At 51.9% G+C, this 21,816-nt stretch overlaps 2 protein-coding genes across 22 annotated transcripts in view; one reads left to right on the forward strand and one right to left on the reverse strand.

Annotated features, from left to right (window-relative positions):
- The first annotated feature begins 5,086 nt into the window (after window positions 1-5,086).
- On the forward strand, window positions 5,087-9,545 carry CYB561 (cytochrome b561). Of its 4 annotated transcripts, XM_086864229.1 has the most exons (7): window positions 5,087-5,334; window positions 6,367-6,453; window positions 7,150-7,357; window positions 7,534-7,632; window positions 7,813-7,916; window positions 7,994-8,151; window positions 8,764-9,545. In XM_086864229.1, the coding sequence occupies exons 2-7, from the start codon at window positions 6,448-6,450 to the stop codon at window positions 8,960-8,962; spliced, it is 774 nt and encodes a 257-aa protein (XP_086720355.1). In that variant the 5' UTR covers window positions 5,087-5,334; window positions 6,367-6,447; the 3' UTR covers window positions 8,963-9,545. The 4 variants fall into 4 exon arrangements, with proteins under 4 accessions (XP_086720355.1, XP_086720357.1, XP_086720358.1 ...); XM_086864231.1 differs by lacking the exon at window positions 5,087-5,334 and having other exon boundaries at window positions 6,204-6,453; window positions 7,150-7,333; XM_086864232.1 differs by lacking the exon at window positions 5,087-5,334 and having other exon boundaries at window positions 6,297-6,453; window positions 7,150-7,249.
- A 422-nt stretch (window positions 9,546-9,967) lies between these two features.
- The window catches only part of TANC2 (tetratricopeptide repeat, ankyrin repeat and coiled-coil containing 2), a 159,720-nt gene continuing 147,871 nt past the window's right edge, over window positions 9,968-21,816 (reverse strand). For all 18 annotated transcript variants that reach the window (XM_086864250.1, XM_086864244.1, XM_086864254.1 and 15 more), the window contains 3 exons: window positions 21,594-21,740; window positions 19,584-19,684; window positions 9,968-17,647 (listed from right to left, as the gene is read on the reverse strand). In XM_086864250.1, the coding sequence (XP_086720376.1) occupies window positions 15,622-17,647; window positions 19,584-19,684; window positions 21,594-21,740 (2,274 nt within the window). In that variant the 3' untranslated portion in view covers window positions 9,968-15,621. The remainder of the gene's footprint in view (window positions 17,648-19,583; window positions 19,685-21,593; window positions 21,741-21,816) is intronic.

A 21,816-nucleotide genomic window follows, 5' to 3' on the forward strand; every position in this document is an offset into this window, starting at 1 on the left:
CAGCATTTTGGGTCAGTTCCTTGGCTTGCCAGACCTACAAAATCTCCCTGCCCACAGTCAGCAGTGCTGGAAGGGGCACTCACTGGCACAGCCCAGAATTCCCAAAGGAGTTTTGACAGTAAATATTTCTTAGGGGAGCTGCAAGGTGGCTGTGATGGTGGTGTGATGGGAGATGGTGAGCAGGTGTGGTGGAGCAAAGGAGCAGGAATTTGGGGATGGCCCTGGTGCTGGCTGGAAATATTTGGTGATTTATGTGGGTATATCCCAGCCCTAAGGCCCCTAAAGCTTGGGATGTTCAAGCTTATTTTCCCCTCCTTTTATTATAAACCACATTTTTGGCTTCTCCATCCCACAGTTTCTCAAAGGTTTCAAGGTTGCTTCATAACTTCTACCTGATCCATCTCTCTAAAGAACTAAGGAGTTTCTGGAGGTGAGAGAGAGGATTCCCTTTTGAAGAGAAATAATTCCTTCCTTATTTAAACCCCAAAAGAGCTTTTTTTTTGGTCCAGAATGCAGACCTGTGTGTCACTTTTCCTGGTGGCTGTGGTTTCATGGGCATGATGACTCCTGCACCTGTTGGTACAAACCACTGCATTGAGAATTTTTCCTCCCTCTCCAGACCCTGAGTTTAAAGGTGGCTGCTTTATTTACTGACGAATTCAATCAATTATCATAGTGTATAATTCTCTGAGTTGCTTTCCCAGCTGTGGTGATGCTGTCATGAGGGAAAGGGGAAACACCCCCTCCAGTCTAAATTTTTCATCTAAACAAACAGCATTTTTTCCTCATCCTTCCAAAAAATAAAAGAAACATCCCAAGCAATCAGGCTATTTACCATTTATTTCAGACCTCTGATTGCTAAAATAATTTTCAGCAGTTCCAGTGAGTGTTGAGGCTGGTAGAGCCCCTCAATGTCACCTGGGGCAATGGATCTGGGGACCGTAATGGTAAGAGGGACACAGAAATGCTTGCTCCTGCTGTCTGATTGCAAAAGGTCTCTGCTGAGCAGTTTTGGCAACACTGTGAGGCTCTTTCCAGCTTTTTCCTGGATTTAAGGTGTGTTGAAAGACTGGTGTGTCCCCTCTGAGTGGGGATAGGGGGCAGTGGGCTGTGGGGGAGCTCACCCTGGCCCCATGACAGCAAGTGTTGCTTTATCACTCGAAGTCCACACTCAGTGGAACGCAGCAGAAAGCTCCTTATCATCACAATTTCCACCCCACCCCATAAAAGCTCTTTGTAGCACATACCTGCCCTAGGACAAGGGTTTATTGTCCCGGGAAGACTGGACCTGGTGCAGGTGTGGGCACTCATGTGATTCGGGCTGGCTACACGGGGCAGCCTGAGAGGGACCATGTGTTTCCCCCAGCTGGGTGGCTCAGCAGGGCCCAGGGTGAGTGGGAAGGGCATGGACATGTGGTTTTCACCATCAAATCTCCTCAGCCTCATTCCCAGACTGCCACCAGTGCCAGCAGCCCAGGGGTGTGCCCATTGCAAAGAGAGCCCCGAGGATGAGCCGTGACACTGCAAGGCCCTGAATATGCAGCATGCTGAAGGCACTGGTGGGCTCAGGGCTCCTAAATGATTCCCATGTTTTGAAAGGGTCCTAAATAAATGTAAGACCCCAATAGTCCAGCCCTTGGGGAGACCTCAGCCACAGTGCAGAATATGTGCACAGTCAGGAACATCACAGGGCAAGAAATAAAAACATGGCCAGAAATCACTGCTAGTTCTTCATCCTTCATCTGTCCTCCTTCATGTCTCCTCCCTCCACCTTAATTTCTCATCTTCTATCTCTCATCCTTCATTCTTTGTCCTTCATCCTTCATCACTCCATCCCCCATCTTTGCCACTCAGCTAGAGCTGAACATGATACAGGGTGAGCAAAGAGGCCAACGTGTTCCCTCTGCACCCATCAACCCAATAAAACACGGCAAAGTCCATTATTCCCTTTCCTCCCCCCACTCCTTTAATAAAAGAAAACAATCCCAGCCCTGAGGCGAGCGAGCGTGACTGTTCCGGGAGCATTAATCATCCTCTGGGAGCCCGGCACGGGTTATCGCCACTGTTTATCCAAGCTGCTATTAAAAAATCGCCATAAACGCGCCTGAGCCTCTTCTGAAGGAGATGAAGTGTTTGCAGGGGCTGCGCTGGGCTGATTGTATCACCCACCCCACGCAGCAAAGTTGCGTTCCTGGCAAGGAGGAGGACAGGGTGGCTTAATTGCTGTCAGGAGGAGAACCAGAGTCTTTTCCAGCTGATTTGCAGCCTGGGAAGGGTCCAGGTCCTTGAGGAAGCTTTGGCCCAGCTGGGAATTACCTGTTTTTCAGCCCTCACAGCATCCCAGGGAACCAGAGATCAACCCTTTTGATGTGTGTTTAATCCTAAGCCACCCCTCAGCCACCCTCTTGGCAGCCACTGCACTTTCCAACATGACTGTTATTTTTTCTCTTATATTTAGTGAAAGATGGGTAAATTAGACCCAGGTTTGGGGTTTCACATGGAACAGCAGCAGCTGAGGTTGTTTCAGGCAGCACCTTGTCTCTTCTGAGGCTGCTGGGCTCTTGAATTGCAATCCCCCGGGGAGGCATCTTTCAAATTAGCATTTCTTAGCAATAAAAATTTAATTTAGACAGGAGAAGAAAGAAACCAACCAAAAGAAGTTAGATCAGCAAAATGGTAATTTAATAATCTGTGGTGGAGAGAGGGAAGATGCCCATGCCAAGGTGGGAGGCACAGTTGGGCAAGGACAAGAACTGCTGTTTTTTTCATGAATTATCAGTTGATGCTCTTATTGATCCCTGGATTCTTGACAGCCCAGGACAAACCTGGAAAGGGTTCCAGGCTCAGCCAATAGCTGGGGAGCTGGACCAGCATCTCCAGAGCCACTTCACTCACTGATCTGATGGAAGCTGTGGCAGTCCCAAGCACATCTGAGTATCCTGAAACACCTCTCAGCAGCCCTGAGAAGCCTTGAACATCCCTGAGAGGCCTTGGGCAGCCCTGAGCAGCCCAAGAGGTCCCAAGCATCCCCTCAACCTGCAGGTCTATGCCAGGACAGCAAGCACAGGATCTGGTCCCTGACTGACACATCCCCATCCCAGCAGTGCCAGGAGGATTTCATTACCTCCAGCTCGGGAAAGCTCAGGCAGATTTAATAAAGCCATTATGCCCCTGGCAATGCCTTTAATTAAAGAGCTCATTACAAATGGCTGCTCCTCCCTGGTAAGAGGAACTCGGTAGTGAAGTGGCTCCTTTATCCCTGGACCGACTGGCACTGTTGTCCCTGAGCAAACGCTGCCATTGTCGCTGCTGCATGGATGGGACAAGATCCACCTCCATTTAATTCTGTCTGCTGGAAGTTGAGATAGTTCAGCTGGACGCATGTTTATAAACATTTCTAAACCTGTTTGGTGTTGGGTTATACAGTGCTGTTCTCATCGGGGTGAAGCTTTATGTCTCACCAAGTATCCTAAAGAATGAATCTCCAAATCTCATCCAAATCCCTTTTGCAGATTTTCCAAGGGTCTCAGCTGTGGTGAGGGGGAGTCCTCCTTCTGCTCTGCCCACCCCCCGGCCAGCTCATCCCAGCCATGGCACAGCCTGATGGCTGAAGGTTTTCAGTTTATGGTGGCTTTTATGGCTTTAGCAGATGACTCTGGTAAACCATTTTCCAAGCAGTGTAAAGGCCCAGCACAGGCTGTGTGGTGACAGTGACTCCTCTGGCAGCACCATACCCCATATCTCGTAGCTCACCTCCCTCTGCTTGTGGTGGTGGCTCTGGGACTCTGCCCCGGGCTGCAGCAGGGCCCAGACTTTGGCCCTGCTGTGTCAGGTCTCCGTCAGGCTCTGGGGCTGCAGTGGGGTTTCAGTTCTGCTGAATCACGCCATGGTGGCAGTGGTAGGTCCCCAGCTCCTGGGGTTTGTGCCCCACAGCACAAGTCCCTGCTGGTGGGGGTGGGGGGGAGAAAGGAATGGGATGTTGGTGGGGGGTCTCAGCTGGGACTTCAGGTGCCTTTGCTCAGAGTTTCTGTGTGAGTGAGAGCAGACCTGAGTGCCCAAGGGAAGGGCTGGGGGAGCAGCCCTTATAGATATTATATATAACCCAAATATATTATATATACATTAAAAATATATTATATATAATATTACATGTAACCCCAATAGAGGCTGTTACACCTGATCTTCTGTACCACGGGAGCCCCAGATCCCACCAGCCACTCCAAGTCCCAGGATGCTCCAAGCTCCCATGGGTGGTCCAGGGCAGACGGTGTTGCAAACCCCGCCATGAGTAAGGGTGCGCTGATTCCCAAGGGTGCTCTGGCTCTGGGGGTGCCCCGTGTCCCTCCGGGGGTCCAGCCTTAGGGCTGGCGGCGTTCCCACCCGGGCCGTGCCTGGTCTCTCTATCTCCTCCGGGTGATCCAGGGCCGAGGATGCTCCAGAGCCCTGGGCGGTTCTTCTCTCCCCAGGGCGCTGAGCGCCGCGAGCTCCTGGTGACATCTAGCGGTGTCACACACAGGGACGGGGACACGGACACATAGACACGGCAGGGGGGGCGTGGGTGTGGTGGTCCTGGGGTGCTGCACCCCGGGGGACTCTTTCCCGGCGTCGGCCAGGAAGAGCTGAGATGGGGACACCCCTCCTCTCCACCCAGGTCCCCAGTATTCCCAGTTCCCCAGTATTTCCCCTCATATCCTGTCTCCAGGCTTTTTCTCCCTCAGGAATTTTCCACAGGGAGTGCAGGATGTGCCCAGCGGGGCTGGAAGGGCGGTGGGGCAGCTGGAGGTCGGGGGGTCATGTCACTCCTCTGCTATTCCCCGATTTTTCTGATCCACCGAGGATGGTTCCCAGGATGTCACTCCAGTGCTGCTGGTGGGTGCAGGGATGAACCAGAGCCATGCAAGGCCCAAACACAAATTAAATGGTGACAAAGCCCCTGAGCAGGGGACAGTCGTTAGGGTGGTGCAGGGAACAGTCCTTGGTAGAGCCTGGTGCGTCCTGGCCTGTTTGGGGCTGGGGTGTCACAGAGTGCAACAGGGTGAACAGCTCGGGGGTGGGGGCGGGCAGGGTTGGGCGTCACACACACTGTAAGTGACTGACCTCCTTGGGGACTGTCCCCAGAATACAGACTCCACCAGGCGGTGATTCCCCTCTCATTTCGCAGCCCCCTGCCTCCGCTCCTGCCTGCCGTGATACCTCCTTCTGCAGCGATGCTGGGGGTGCAGCTCCCCCTCGCTTTGTCATCGCTCCGTTGCCTTGCCAACGCGGTGGCCCTGTCCCTGCTCAGACACTGTCACCGCTGGGTCTGGCACAGGCAGCACCACTCGGCACCCACAGGTAGGGCTGGGGGACACGGGGGAGCTGCGTGGGTGTCTGCCTCCAACCACCTTCAATCCATCACTCCTGAGCTATGAACTGGAGAGAATCCCCACCCCCTGCAGAAGCCTATAGCCCCCATCGAGGGCAGAGACAGGCCCTGAGAGCCCACTGGCATTTTGGAGAGCCCCAGTCAGAGGCCACAGTGAGGGGCTGTGAAACGTGCTTTTTAGGGCATCCTCCCCGCCCAGGGCACGCGGGCTAGGCAGATTAACCAGAGAAAACACCCACCATAAGTAAGAAGCACTGGATTTTCCCTGGGAGGGTGAAACTGGGGATGTGCTTGGGGGTCCACGGGGGACAGAGGCGGAGAGGGGATCAGGCAGGACCCTTCAGGTCCTGGTGAAGGGGTCCAGTCACTTCCAGTTTTCCCAGCATTCAGTGGTGACTAATGGGCAACTCAGAAGATCCTGCTCCCAACAGGCACACGCTGTGTCCTGCTGCCAGGTTGTGGGTGTTCATTCCCTGTCCCTGCATCCTCAGTGCTGTTGGGGACTGTGTTTGCCTTGTGTGAGTGCCGTGAGGGCCAGATGCCGGGGCAACTGGTGGGAGGGAAGGACAGGACTACATGGGTCCCCATCTGCAACCTCCAGATGTGCCAGCGGCCCCTGGGTGCGATGAGAATTTGGGGGTGGCTGGTGTGAGGCCGGTGCCTCTCACTGTCCCTCCCCAGCCTGGTCCCCCTGTCCGTCCCACAGAGCACCCCATGGCCCCAGGCAGTGCGGCTGGACACAGGCGGCCTTTGCAGTGAAACTTAATGGGATAAACCAATTCCCTTAACCCACTTATCTGGCTGATCCAATAAAGGTGGCTGGGAACAAAGTGTGCATGTAGTCTTAATGCATTCCCTCTCTCCACGCTCCCCCAGTCCTGACAGCATCGTGGGTCCGTCTGCCACAGCTAGCAGGGGGCTCCTCCTCCTCAGAGGCAGTGCAAAGGGGCCAGGGCAGAGGGGGAACGTTGGACCTGGGGACTAGGACCTGTTGTCTCTAGGTGACAGGGAAGAGGAGAGGTGGCTCTGACAGTGGTGGAGGTGGCTCTGACCCATTGAGGCACAGCCCAGCACAAAGCATAATGCAGGTGAGTTGTAGGGGCCATGGGAAGGGTCTCTGGTGTAGCTGTGGTTGGGTGGCATCATGTGTTTGTCCCCCCCAGCACAGATATTCACTCAGCCCCACGTCCCCAAGGACCATTGATTTTATCATGGAGGGGATCCCTTGCTTGCCCCTGCGCTGCCTTCCTGTCAGGGTTTGGGGGTTGTTGTGGTGGTCTGGGAGTGGGTGGACTGGGGAGGGGCTGAAGGTGGGCCATGGGATGAGCATGGAATGGGAGGGATGGGGATGGAGGGACAGTGTTGGAGGATGGAGATGAAAAGGATGGAAGCAGGGACAAGCACCGGAGGACAAGGATGGAGGGGTATGGACAGAGGGACGGTTGTTGCAGGAGGGTTGGGGCAGGCAGGACATAGGCAGGGGCAGAGGGGTTGGGAAAAAGGACGGAAGCAGGCAGGCAGGGACAGGAGGATTGGACGGGAGTCCAGGAACAGGCAGGAGGTGCAGGAGCACGGGGATGGGTGTGCCGCTGCGGCTCGGAGCCACCTCCAGGTGCGGGTGACGCAGCGGGAGCAGGAAGCGCCCGGCTCCGTGGCAGGTGAGGGTGGAGCAGAGGTGACGGACGCTGCTCGGAGCAGGACCCTAACCCAGGACCGGCCAGCCGGGACCTGCTGTCGCTTGGGGCCACTGTGGTTTCGCTGCCCCCACCCCTCTGTCCCTGCAGGCGTCCATGGATGAGGCCCCGCCGCCCACCAGCCCCACCGGGCTCTCGGTGTACGTGGCCGTGTCGCAGCTGCTGGGCCTGACGCTCCTGGCCACCACAGGTGCCTGGCTGGGCCGCTACCGGGGCGGCGTGGCCTGGCACAGCCCCCTCCAGTTCAACGCCCACCCCCTCTGCATGGTGCTGGGTATGGTGTTCCTCCAAGGTGACGGTGAGCAGGACGGTGGGACACGTGCCCTGTCCCCGCTGCAGCCTCCAAAGCCTGGAGCTGTGGTCGGGCAGGGAATGAAGGGGACAAAGTGGTGACAAATGACATGGGAAAGTTGTGCAAGCATCCCTGAGCGATGCTGGGTGATACCTGTGGGTGTTCATGGCTTCTCTGTGCAGCTCTCCTGGTGTACCGTGTGTTCAGGCACGAAGCCAAGCGCTCCACCAAGGCACTGCATGCGCTGCTCCATGGCCTGGCACTGGTCATTGCCCTTGTGGGTGAGCGCTGGGCTGGGCTGGGCTGGGCTGGGCTGGGCTGGGCTGGGCTGGGCTGGGCTGGGCTGGGATGGGATGGGATGGGATGGGATGGGATGGGATGGGATGGGATGGGATGGGATGGGATGGGATGGGTGGATTGGGCAGGATGTAGCTCTGGTGGTGATGGACTCTTCTCTGCAGGCATCATCGCTGTCTTCGAGTCACACCAGACTAAGGGCATCCCTGACATGTACAGCCTACACTCCTGGTGTGGGATGGCCACCTTTGTGCTCTACCTCCTGCAGGTAAGGGGTGGGGAGCCCCTGTCCCTCTGGGAGGGAAGGGACTCTGCAGCACCTGTGACATCCCTGTGTCCCCACAGTGGTTCCTGGGCTGCAGCTTCTTTCTGTTCCCTGGTGCCTCCTTCTTGCTGAGAGGGTGGTACAAGCCCCAGCACATCTTCTTTGGCATCACCCTCTTTATTCTCTCCATCACCTCCTGCTTGCTGGGCATTACTGAGATGCTCCTCTTCAAACTCAGGTGGGTGTCTGAGCTGGGGTGACGGGGTGGCACCCCAGACCTCCAGCCGAGGGATGCCCCTGTCCCTGCTCAGTCTGCGGCTCTTAAATCTCTCCTTGAGGCCTTAATTTCTGCTGCTGCTGAATCACTTACCAGATGATGTTTAACAAGGGGCTAGAACCTGCAACAGCTTTCTTTGGGAATGTGGATAAAATGCCCAGTGCCACTCCCCTGTGTCCAGGTGTTTGCAGAACCACTCAGGACACTAATGTTCCTGAGGCCTCTGCTCTTGCAGCTGGCGGACACAGTGATGACTCCAGCTGCACACTGGGGTCACCCCCAGCCCCAGCACTGTGGGGACAGGGCTATGGGGCATCCCAGGAGCAACTTCCCTCTAGCAGGGAGGGCACTGGGCTGCCTATAGCCCCAGTAGAGGACTGTGCCACCAGTTTAATCTGCTGTCACCAAGTGTCTCCCAAAAGTGAGCAAAACACCAACACTCCACTCTTGCTCTGATTTGGGGAAAGGAACCTTTCCTATGGTGTGTGCCAGGAGGATGAGGAGAGGGTCCCAGCCAGGACAGGGACAGGCCACGATCCCTTAAAGACTGAGCATTCCTCTCCATCCCCTCAGTGATTCCTACAGCCACTTTGTGCCTGAGGGCATCCTGGCCAACACCCTGGGGGTGCTGCTGGTGGCCTTCGGGCTAGTGGTGGGCTACGTGCTGACACGGGAGGAGTGGAAGCGCCCACCGCTGGCAGAGGAGCTGGCCCTGTCTATGGACTTCAAGACCCTGACAGAAGGAGAGAGCCCTGGTGGTGGCAGCCAGTGACATCCCCAGCTCCTGGTCTCCAGCATGAGCTCCTTGTGATGTCTGAAATGTTCCTGTGCACTGTGTCCCTGGTGGTTTGCATCTCTGCCCAGCCCAGGGTTATGAGGACAGCTGGGGAAGGACATGCTTGGTGTAATGCTTCCCACTGGACTTGGCCTCGCTTGGCCTTAATCATCCTAAGCTCTGCCCTGTCCATCCTTTGGTGGCCCCTGAACTCGTCCCAGCCCTGTGGGAATGGCAGTGCTGGCAGGGGCACAAAGAGGTGTCTCTGGGCTCTTCCCCACTCTAGGGATGGAGTGGGAGCAGAGATTTCTGCACTGTGGGCGGCCAAAACCTACAGCCTGTTCCCAGTGCTGGTGAGCAGAGGGGATGTTTGCCACCACTGGGAAGTCCCACTCACTGGTAGCCCCTGACCCTCCAGCATTGCCACATGTAGGGGACACTCCCCTAAAGGGCTCCCTGGGGATTTGGAGTGACCCTATGCCCATGCAGGTTCAGTAGCTTCATGTCTAAAGTGTTTTCTCCCCATGCTTGATGTGTTTGCTCAGTGGATGCTCCCAACCTAATAAATATTTGCAGCTAACCCTGTTCTCCTCCTGACTCTGCCTCCCAGATCAGTTTTGGGGTACCCTTGAGTTCCCACATGCCTCAGAGAGGAACTGCCTTAGGGGCCAGGGAGGGTGGGTGGGTATTAGGGATGGAATTGTCCTGTCCAGCACTGCAGACCTTGGTGGTTGTGTGAGGGACCCCATGGGGACATCTGCAGGGTCTGGCCATGCACTGGGTGTTATAATTATTAGCCACTCTGTTATTAAATGCCTTTTGCTGGTGGCAGCAGTAGCACTGACTCTGTCGCCTCCTGCTCCTGGTGGTCCCCAGGTCCCTGTCCCCACCCCTATGCAGTCACTGTGAGACCCAACCCTCACACCATCATTTCCACACCAAGAAGCATCAGAATACTCCTTCACTGACCCCAGTGTGGGAAAAACAGCAGACCAGACACCATTTCCAAGTGTTAACCATTTATAAATAAGTACATTTTTTCATACATACAGTTTTCATTGTACAGATTACAATCTGTATACATTGGAGGGGGGGAATGCATTCTTTTGAACTTTTCACATCTATCTCACAGCTCACATGTACAGACAAGATAACTCTGCTCAAGCAAATACAGCAAAGGAAAAAATATGTTTTCTTTTTTCCTTAGAGATGAGAGGCAAAGGCCTCTGCTGTTGGCAGGGGCTGCTCTTCCCACTGCACAATATCACAACTGTGTGGTGTTCAATATATCAGAGAGAATAGAACATGCATTGGATAATATACTGTACAGAGAGGAGTCCTTTACATCAGAATTATAGAAAAGCTAAAGGAAAATTTGAGTGTCTTAAAGATCTTCCCAGCAAGTGTCTCAGAGGACGGCAACCAGGGAGTTGTACAAAGCACAAGGCGGGTGTAGTGGACATGTTTGTACCCAACTCAGATCCTCTTGGATGTGAAGACAGAAAGGAGATGGAACGCTGAATGCAACACTATGGCAAAGAAAAGGCTGGACAGGGATGAGCCCGGCAGTACTGGCAGAGTCCACGGAGTCTCTGGTTATCGGTGTAGCAACACAATGGACTTTATGTAGCACGCAGTGCTGCTCTCAGTGGCTGGCTGAGCAGTGCCCAGTGAGGCAGACCTGTGGGGACCCAGCTCTATGTGCACAAGGCTTTCCCACCTACCCATTCCGACCCTGACTTGCCTCCCCACTGCTGCCTCTGGACAGCATCACGCAAAGGGATGAAGTCTTTTGGCAAAGCAGCCCTCTATTTTCACAACCACGGATGTGATCCCATCAGATGGGACCCATCTGCTGACTCCCCAGTACCGCAACAGCTAGAATATGAGCAGGAGGAAGGATACAGCTGGCAGGTTGGGTGTCTGTTGCCTTTCCCTGTGATGGCCATGCTCGCTGTGATCTCTCGGGTCGGTCTGTACCAGTTGTGGTGAGATCCAGCTGTATAGTCAAGAGTTGGACACGAACGCATCTTGCTAAAGAATTGAGCCCTTAGTGGTTTATATTAGAAAAAAGAGTGATTGAATGAAAATCCAGCAATTATTCACACAAAGCTGAAAAGAACGCAGATTCACTTTCAACCGTTGTGCTTTGTGTCCAACACACCACCCAGCAGCCTGCACAGTGCAGCCAGCATGGGGTGAAGGCATTGATTTGCAGAGGTCCCAGCAGGTACAGCAGCTCTTTCCCTAAGCCCTTGGGTAAACACTGATAACCCTGAAGAGTTACCTTGAATTCCCAAGACTACAGCAAAGTACAACCACCAAGGAGCTCGTGGCAGCTCACTTCGACCCCCGCAGGCAAGGAAGGCGGAGGATGAGCAGGCACGCTGGCTTGCTTGGTTCTCTAGATAAGGCAGAGCTGGCACTTCGGTTTTAGCTAGACTTCTCCTGGGTAGCCCTGAATATACTGCAACATTTGTAAAGGAGACTGAATCGCTCCCAGTTTACTACCCACTCTGGTTCCAGATCTCATCCCAGCATGACTCTGGTGTTTGGCATACGCGTGCTCACATGTTCACACCAGCCACATGGTTTTCTTCACAGCTAGGTTAAAGAAAAATAACCAGAAAGTTCAGTGCTTGGACTGATATAGCTGGGCACTGGTGCCACAGCGGACAGACAGATGGACAGAAACACATCTCAGGTTGCTGGAGCTGTCACAGTCCTCCCAAACAGTGACACAGAGAAAGCAGCTCAGGCTGTGCATCCTTTGGAGATGGATCTCAAAGGATCTGTCTTTGTAAAACCCTCCTTCCTAAGCACTTTGATGCCCACTCAAGACTATGTCCAAAGCCCTCTGATGCCACTCCCAGCCTGACTGGGGGGACACTGCAGAGCCCCCCACCATGTTAGTGTCCCCTCCCCTGGGCCACAGCATCCTCCCGACCTGGGAGAAAAGCAAGAGCCAATGAACCCCCACTGAGGGATGGGGCAGACACCCACACCTGATGCTGGGAGAGAAGATTCCAGCTCTGCGGCGGCACACCTGGGTCTCGGAGCAGCCACAGGTGAGGATGAGAGACACCTGGTGGGAAGGTTGGCTAAAGGAAGAGGTCAGCTTCGCCATCACTTTTGGCATTGCCTTCCCCATGCACCCCAAGAATGAAAACCGGAGTTTCAGTATCAAGAACCTGCTTTGCTCGGTGGACCCAAAATCCTACTTGCTCGAAGATGGGGCTTGCCCGTGGTACCACTGCAGCTGGGAGTGACACCAGCTGGCAGCACTGTCCTGCATCTTAATTACTCAAAAAGCAGTTAAATATGTAGCACAGACATACAGGACAGCTCAGTGTCTGAAACTGAGTGTGATCCCACAATGTGGCCTGTGGTTGTCAGACCTACATCTAAGAGGAGAGGATGAAGGGCCCTCAGGGTGAGTTCTGATCTTGTGCTCCCCCCAAGCACAACGGGGCCATGCTAGCACAACACAGAATGACCTCTTTTTCTCCTCATGCAAAGATTAAATCGTGACTTAGAAGACATAAGAGGCTGAACAAGAACAGCTTTTCCAGGAAGAAATGTGCTTCTCACCCACCTGGTGACCACAGCAGCCATCTTGCCTCGACTGTCCATAAGAGAATTGCCGGGAAAGTGCTTTAAAACCACTGCAAATACTTTTGTATTCAAAAATTACTCAATCTGTTGATGCTTATATACAGGAGTCAGTTCTTGTGCTATAAATGTTGTGATTCATTGCTTCGTTTCTTTTCTCTTCTTTTTTTTTTTTTTTGAAAAATACACTAAGAGACATGAGCTGTTTTGCTATTTTTCTAAGTAAGACACTACTCACGCTTAAATATCCAATATTTATCATAGTAACAAATTCAAACAGTAAAGTGCAGCCATTTACAGAGAGAAGAGATGGAAAACCATTAGTGCAAGAATCTGTGGAAAATGTAACACGTGGAATTGTGAAAAAACCTGCATGCCGCAGTGTTTCAAGCCTTCTTCAGCTTCATGGTTGTGTTAAAAGCGTGAGCTGTTTTCTTTTTCCTGTAAAACATCTTCAGAAACTGAAAAGTTACACACAGGAGTGCTGTAGGGGATGTTTTGAAGGACAGGACTGGGAGCAGAAGGCAGTGAGTGGCGAAAGCAAAGCACGAGCAGTTCTCCTGTCAATGCTCCTGGACCACCCTGTTGGTGTGGCAGAGGCGAGGATCCACCCGCGGTCACAGTGTGTCTCACTCGGCCAGATAGAACAGGGACAGGGCTGAACTGGGTTACTTGTTCCTTTCAAAGAAGCAACTAAAGGTAGGAAGCCACTCACTCAGGCAGAAAACTGGAGGATGAGAAGCACTAAGCAAAGTGACTGATGCTGCTCCAGACCCAGGATACGTCTCCCAGCTATGGGCGTGTGGGATGCGGAGGAGAAATCGGTTATTCCTTACAATACAGAGCATGTTATTTCAAAAATGAGAGGAAGAAAGAAAACCATCACACCCCATTTGCAAGGAGAGAAACCACGCACAGAGCTGAGTGTCCTCACGGGGTACCTGCCCCATCAAAGGGGTCCCAGCCAGCCCCCATTTTACAGAGCCCTGGGATAAAGCAAAAAGTCAGCACTGGGTTTCACCTCAAGGAAGAAAACACCAACCTCAATCCAAATTTGCCTTGACAAAGACCAGATGGCCCAAGAAAGCCCCAAAATTGCCAAAACTCATAGAGGAACCCCGCCTTACAAATGCTTTCCATGTGTCTATAAGACACAAGCCTCCCCTGGCCCAAGGTGTGCATGTCCCAGCTTTCTCTGAGCAAATTAGGCAATGAAACAGCAATGAGATGTGCTGAGCCACAGACAGGGGAAAAAAAAAGCCCCATCAAAGCCAGGGTTTGCTTAGAGTTCGGGACCCTGTACTGAGCTGGTGTGAATGGGTGCAGCTGCAGTGATGTGGTGCTGGGATGTGCTCACTCACACCTGCAGAGGTTGGAGCTTGTGATTTGGTTCAAGAAGTCTTGCAATCGATTCGCAGTAGCCCTTTGGAGGTAACGCTCCCCTGCTCAGCACTGAATCGCTCCCAAGAGTTGATATGAGTGAGGTTTGGCATTGGGCAACAGGCACTAGTTTGCTTTAAAACAAGCTACAGCATTATCGCTCTCCCTCCCGTCATCCCACCCTTCACCCTCAGAACAGAAAAGGCAAATTACAAACCCACCAGGAATAAAGGAATCAGTAAAGGAAATTATTCCCCCCACCTCGAAAGAAATTTTCAGCAAATAACTGAAAAATTATTGAAAATTCTATAAAAAGGATTTTGGAACCGGCCCCTGCTTTTCATGTTGTCTTGATGAGACTTGCATTTGATTAAAAAACTGAAAATAATAGAAAAAACCCAACCCAAACTGGGAAATTTCCTGAAATAGATAACATAAATAAATTATAAATAGGTTTCTCTTAACTACAGCTTCTCAAAAAGGAACACATGGTCTCTACCATGTACAGATATGGAACACGGTGTCCCTTTCCAGGATTTTGGGAACAGAGGATCTTAGAGAAGCATAGCCCTTGCTACAGCCCCTGCTCCCTGGCAGGACTGAGCAGGGAAGGGATGCTGCAGGGCTGGGACTGCAGAAGGACCCTTCCTCTTTTGGGACCATCATGCCATGTTCTATATCCTCATCCTAAAAAAAATGTAAAAAAACACTTAAGAATTGCAATTTTCCTCTTTGAATACCATTTCTTAAGTCATATTTTTGCTCTTACTTGCAAGTGATAAATCCCCCCAGATGAAGTCCCCAATACTAACTTGCCCTGTGCAAATGCTGTGGATGAGGTGTAGTCTGCCAGCAGTATGAAGGAGTTGGTGCAATCCCAGTTCATGCACAAGAGGTTCCTGGCCAATTCCCTTGGCTAATTAAAACAAATAACAAAGGGCCAACCTTAATCCCTCAATGCTTGTAAAATGCCCCAGAGCAAAGAAGTAAGTGTGAGGGTACCTGGTAGATACTTGGAAAGCAGCAAAGTGCCGTCTGATCCCCACCCCTTCTGGCCAATGACAAGTCAAATAAGGAAGGAAAGCGCTGTAAACCAGCAGAATCAGGATGGGTATTGTGGGTGTTGTGCATAGCTACTGGTGTTAAATCAAATCACTGAGGATAATCCTCTCTTTGGGGCAAAGAGCCAAACAACCTGGCTGGCATGGGGACCTGTGAATGCATCCTTGGGAAAGGCTCCTGTGGAATTCCCTAGGAATTCCCATCAGAGCTGAGTAAGAAATCACTGAGACAAAAGAAACCAATTTAAATCCAAGGCAATTGTCTCTTGAAAAAGATCTGGTTACCTCCTTCTGTGTAGGGTTATCTCTGGACCACCCCACATCATGGACTAAGATATCCTGGTTGGAACTTTGCTGGAATTGGGCAAACGATACTGGCTTGGCTGATGTTGGCTTCACAGTCAGCTGGGGAACAAAAGGGCTGGGGCACGTGCATGGCTGTCTGACCACCACACAAAGTACTGGAGAAACTTGATCATGTAGCTATCAAAGAGAAATAAAAATAATAATAATAATAGTAATTATAATTATAAGAGTATGCATGGAAATCAAGCTTGGAAGTGTGTGCTGAAAACATGAGGGTCTCACTCCAACAAGTGTCTTTTACACATTAGACTCCACAAATGGTCTCTTTGGTTTGATTGGGGACGTTTGCCCTTGCCTGGAGTCCCTGGAGAGCTGCCTGTACAGGTTATCCTGGTAGGCCTGCGCCACAGGCAGCGTCCTTGCCACCTTGACATCGGGGTACGAGGAGGCTTGGGTGACTCTCTCCAGGAGGTCTCCCCGGGACCCATTGGCCAGCATCCCATGGGGGCTGTAATAGTCTTCCTCTAGCAAATGGCCATTCTGTGCATTGTTGGTTTTGTTATAAAAGGCAATGTTGCTGATTGAAGAGGGCGGGCTAAAGGATTCTGGCTGGGGCAGATTGCCAGGAGATGTAGGACTAATGACAGTGTCCACTGATGACACAGCCCAGGTCCGGTTCTGTTGATGGAGATGGGGGTACTGCTGAGTCCGAGCAGTTTTATCTATGATTCCCATGAAAGGTGTGGTTCGGGAACGGGCTGGCTCGCTGGGGTAGCCCCCTTGTGTGGGTGAGACTGGAGACAGCTCATCGCACGATCTGTCGTAGGCTGGCTTGAGGGGAATCTCCATTTGCTGAATTGAAGCAGAGGGGCGAAAGTTGGGAGTCAGGTTGGAGGTGGAAGAGATGCTATTGCTGGAAGGGGAGAAGCGGAGGCCAACGCTCTGAGAGTGGAGTAGAGGCCTTGGAGTTGGTGGGTGAGGCTTGATTTCGCTGGGATTGACTGTGATGGGCCTTCTTATGAGATGAGACACATCTGGAGAGCCCAGCTGGTTGGCGGGGTGGGAAGAACGCTCCAGGTCAAGCTTTGAGTGGCACACCGGATAGTAGGAGGCGGACTGGCTTCGCCCAATCTGAGGTGTCTGGTTGTATCTCATGCCCCCTCTGTATGCTGAGGATGGTCTCTGTGGAAGGTCTTCTTTGGCCAGCCCTCCATGCTGACAGATGGCTCCAGCGCTGAGACTTGCCTGTACATGCTGCACGGGCCTGCTGTCACCCACAATGCCCCCGATGGAGCCCTGGTAGACCAGCCGGCTCTGGCTGACCCCCATGTCCCCTGATGACGACTGGTACTTGCTGGCCATCGAGTGGGCAACCTGGCTGTACGCACCTGTTGGGATGACAGTACTGGAATGGACGGCAGAGCTGGGCTGATTGCTCCTCACGATCTGTGCCTTGGCTGGCTGCAGCCTCAGCCCTGGCTGCGGCACAGCCACGGGGAGCTGGGGCATCTGGAAGGATCTCTGCGTCATCTTGGATAGCGGAGACTTGGGTCTGCTGGGGAGCTGGGTGACCCCACTGGGTTCCTGCTGGTAGCGGACTGGGGAGCCGGACTGGGACCGATAAACGCTCATGCTCTCTGCGGGGGGACTGGCACGGTACTGCGGGCCTCTGCGAAGGGGAGATGGTGGCGGGCTCTGATACTCCTTCCCTTGGCTTCCGACAGGAGGGGGGCTGAAGCGGTAAGTGGAGCCCTGGTGAGCTGGGGATGTGTGTGGAGGACTGGGTCTGTAATGTGAGTTTTGGTGTGTCGGAGACAGAGCAGGAGATGTGGACTGGTACCCCTGCCTGGTCGGTGAACCCACAGAGCTGTTGGACCTGAAATCAAAGACTTGATGAGAGCTGAGAGGTGAGCCAGAAATATAGGCTGAATCCCTGTGAGCTGGAGATGGGGGTGGGCTCTGGATGATGGGCAGCCCTTGGTTTGGCCTGGACTCTGTCTGCAAGCCAATGGAAACATTTTCTACATCCTGCTCAAGGTATTCCTCCTCAAAGATATCTTGCACAGTATACAGCTCTTCATGCTGGGCTTCAGGTTCTGGCTCCACCGGGAGTGGCGATGGTGGCTGCTGCTGCTGCTGCTGCTGCTGCTGCTGCTGCTGTTGCTGCTGCTGCTGCTGCTGCTGCTGCTGCTGCTGCTGCTGCTGCTGCTGCTGCACCTGCCTGCACTCCTCCTCCACACGCATCAGCAGCCGCTGGATCTCACGGTTGTTAGGACACAGTTTGATGGCCTCATTCAGGTCCTCCAGGGCTGCTGAAAACTGCCTGCTTGACAAAGGAACAGAAATGAGATCTGAAAGTACTCTGGATTTGGATGGAGCTGTTTTCAGAGATTCCAGGGCAATAAAGTGGCTTGTGCATGTTACTGAGGGGGAGATTTGTGATTGCTACTGCTTGCTGCACTTCTCACACGCTGCCTTATGGACCTCCCTTGGATTTATGTTATCCAAACAGAGGGAAAATTCTGGAGACAAAGGGAACAGAGTCCTGAGATGGCACAACCCACAATAGCAAACATGCCTGCCTCTGCAGCTTACGTTAGGGGCTAATTAATTACTCCCTCCAGCATCACCATGAGCTTCACCTCTGTTTTAGCGAAGGGGACACCAACACATTGATCACTGCAAACCCAGCTCACCTCTGCTGTAAACAAGCTCTGACAGAGCTACAGCCACTTACACCACTGAAAATTTAACTTCTGCCTGATGCCAAGACCACACAGCGTCAGGCCTGGCTTCAGAGCTCAGGGGCTCCCACAGGTCAGTGCTCTGGGCAAGGCTTGTCTCTCCAGTTGTGCAGTGGATTTGGCTAACTTCTTTGGAATGAAGCAATCAAGCAATGTGCCAGAGGCTGTGAGCCCAGGGAAGCCTTTGTGAGGGAAAGGCCAGTCTAGGAGGTGTAACAGGGAGGTGGGGCTTTGGGAAGGGAGTTTTCATTAATAGGGTCACTGTTCACTCTGGAGCAAAACTATGTGTTTGAACATGACTGTGATCTGGGGAAACCCACCCAGATGGGGGAAAAAGTCCCCATCTGTGATTCTCCCCCCAGCACCTCCCATCACTGGCTTAATTTTTTGTACAAGCCATCAAAGATCAGGTGGAATAAGAAAAGGCCTCCTTCTCTACCAGCGTGACTTCAGGGTGTTGCTGAGCATAGACTGGGACAGGGAGAAGCAAAGCCCAAGTGGTGACAGTTTCTGTTGGAGAGACCCAAGGAGAAAAGGACACTGGTATGTGGGAGACTGATATCATCTGGAGAGGAACATAGGTCTTAAGGTTCCTCTTAATGTTTTGGGAACAATGGAGAGGAGACTATTAAAGGAAAGGCATGAGGTGTGTGTACAGCCCAGCTCCTCCTCTGTGGAACAGAACGTTATGGCTTCGCCTTCCACATCAGGACCTGCTGGACCTGCACCAGCTGGGCCAGGGGCCCAGCTCCACCCTTTCCTCCAGCATGGAATGTCACACACTGGTGGTATCTGCTGAGCTGGGATGTTTGCACAGAGGGGCTCACATATCTGCACTGCAACGTGAGATATTCTGGCTGCAAATTAAAGAGATGCAGTGGCAGGGTGCCCATTCCTTGTGAAGAAGAATTCCCAAGGAGCCCTGATGCTCATTAGGAATGACAAATGGATCTAATCTCACATCTCTTAGCCTTCAGGGAGGTAGGTGAACAGGTAGGTCTCCAGGAGCTGGTTGTAGTGCCCTGGGCACAAGTTCTGGCTGGAGGCTCCTTGGACAGTGCCTGCCTGCAGCCACTGCTCAGCTGGTAAGCAGCATCTGCTGGGCAGACACAGGATAGAGATGCACAGATTTTAAGGCTAGAGGAGACCACTGTGATGAATGTGTCTTCCCTCTTACACAACAAAGGCCAGAGTCACATTCTGCTTTGAGTCCAAGCTGTGGTCAAATTAAGTGTACTTTGAAAAAGAACACCCCACTTTGGTGCACAGTGTTATAAGAAGTCCAGGCAAAGTTCCACTGAGACAAACCTCTCAAAACATTTGGACTCAGAAATCACCAAATGAGGGAGGGCATTACTTTGGAGTTCAGGAAGTTTGTGATCTCATTAATGAATGTTCCTTGTCCATTTCCTCCTGCGGGGGCACTGCCTGGCTTTGCAGAGTGGGTGCCCACACTTGATGTGACAAGCTTGCAGAGCCTGGCCCCCTCACACCCTTCTTTCTGTCCCTCCTCACCTGCTGCTGCGTTTGGCCCTTGCTCTTGCATAGTAAGCTTCGTAAGATTTCGGTTTCAGCTCCAGTGCTTTAGTGGCAAATTCTTCTGCCATTCCAAAATCCTGTCATTTGAATAGGTGCGCAGGTAAGTGACTGAATAAATTTATAAATAAAAATACATACAGCATGGGAATAAAAACAACTTAGTATGGATTTTCTTTTTGTATTTCATGGAAAACTTAATGGTATTGGAATATTTCACGTGGATTCAATGTCATTTACAGACAGGGAGCTATGATGGCATTTCCAAAGACTCAGGCATGGTTAACGCAAGTTGCTGTCATCACCCACAGAGGCCAGCAAGTCTCACTGTGTCCCCAACACATGCATGTAAATCTCTCTCTAACAACCTACAGTCTTGAGGAAACATACGGACTTGCAGAGGCTGGAATGTTATCTCATGAACAATTTTTTTCCATAGTTGAAAGCAATAGGAAACCTTTCCCATGCCCTTCTGCTTCCCTGAACACACTGATATTCTTCAAGGGGCTGAAGAAAATTGCCTGTGAAGGACAGAGCTACATTAGCTGCCAACAGGACCTGCCTGGCAAAGGCCTATCAATACCACTGTTCCTCACTTGTTCATGACAGCTCACCTGGGGGGATAGTTTGAGAGCAGGGAGAGGGTGACAGTGTGGGATGGGGCTGCTCTGGGTACTTTCCAGGGGCAGTGCCATGAGAGCAGATTATCAGCTCTGGTTTAGACCCTGTCACCACCCTCCCTTGTCTTATCCTGAATGCTTTGTGTCCCACTAAGCTCAGCTGAAGCTAAGCACTTGAGAAGGAGAACTCCTCCTAGTGGAGAGGATTCCATTTTGCAACCAAACACTACTTTGGATTGCTGCACTGGGCTATGACCTGAGCAGCTCTGGGAGAAAGGAGTGAATAGTGCTGCTCCTGATTTGTTCAAAAACTTGTGAAGCCAACCTTTGCTTTGGGCATGCCCTGCCTGGGGAAGCTTAAACTTCTGTTTGTACCTGCAGTAGCAGTTACTGAGGAGTTACTGTCCAACAAACTGAATTGGGAATGCAGTCATGAGACAGGTACCTATATGGTCTCATCTATAGGTGCAAAACCTGCAAGACCAAATACAACCCTCTAAAATTTTCTATTACAAAACCTGCCATTCCCCAGTCAATGATAAACCAAAAATCTTGTCCTCAAAGTACAGTACAAGGGATGGAGCTGATTAGCTGTGAACTGTCTGATTTAAAGAGAAGGTTCACACTTTTTCTCCAAACTGTGTTTGTTCACCAGCATTAAGATATTATTCCCCTGGTTTTCAATCTTTCTTCCTCATAGAAAAAGAAGTGAAAGCGTCCCAAAAGCTCCTTCCCCTCCAAAAGTGTAACTTTTGCTGACTCACGACCTCAGCGATGTCACTTTTTGAGTTTATGCAGACTTCAGTTTTCGGAAGTGAAAGCCCCTGCACTCCAAGCCAGGGAAGGCTGGCAGAACAGGCATCTATCTGCACGAGCTGGTTGCTGGATGCTGCCAGATTGTAGTGGGGAGAGTGACAGGGATCTGGAAGTTCTGGGACGAGAGGGAGTCTTGTGGAGGTGTTTCTAAATGAGTCACTGCCCTGGGGAAGTGCTAACCTAACCCCCTAAGCATATGCTCCTTCATTTGAAATTAATTAGTATTCAGAGAAGCACATCTCCTGGCTCCTCCTCACTGTTGCCCCAGAAATCTGGAAAATGCCTCCACCCCCATGCGATGATGTGAACATCATCATCAAAAGGGAGTAATAAAAAATTCAAAGAGCTATAAACATAGCAATGAATTTTTAATCATCTGAAACGCATACTAAATCACTACTGCTTTGGAATTATAAAATATCAGTGCTCTGTGAAGGACAACCAGGTTACAGAGAGATCTGAGAGGCTAAAGCACGATTGGGGTGGACATGCCTCTGCAGAGGCACCGAGCTGTGGCATTGTGCTTAAGGCCATGAAAAGAGGGGACACTTACATTCATTTTCCGTCGACACCGGGAGAGGTTGAGAAGCAGCGACACCTTCAGCTCACGGAAGGTTTTCAGGTCTTCTCCAAACCCTTCTCTGGGGAATTTTTTCAGAGCATACTGGTAGCGCTGGGCAGCCTCTTTCACTTTACCTTTCTGTTAAAAGGAAAACACGTCAAAACTCCTTGGGTTGGGTTTACTTCCTGGCAGAGAATTCACTCATCAGCCCCAC

This window comes from Cyanistes caeruleus, chromosome 27 (genome assembly GCF_971803275.1).
Source record: "Cyanistes caeruleus chromosome 27, bCyaCae1.hap1.1, whole genome shotgun sequence".
NCBI lineage: Eukaryota > Metazoa > Chordata > Aves > Passeriformes > Paridae > Cyanistes > Cyanistes caeruleus.

What these genes read in the sequence shown, in the direction of transcription:
- CYB561 (XM_086864229.1), top strand. An exon ending in ACTGGTCATTGCCCTTGTGG is followed by an intron (nt 7,633 to 7,812) that starts GTGAGCGCTGGG and finishes TCTTCTCTGCAG; the next exon opens with GCATCATCGCTGTCTTCGAG. An exon ending in TTGTGCTCTACCTCCTGCAG is followed by an intron (nt 7,917 to 7,993) that starts GTAAGGGGTGGG and finishes GTGTCCCCACAG; the next exon opens with TGGTTCCTGGGCTGCAGCTT.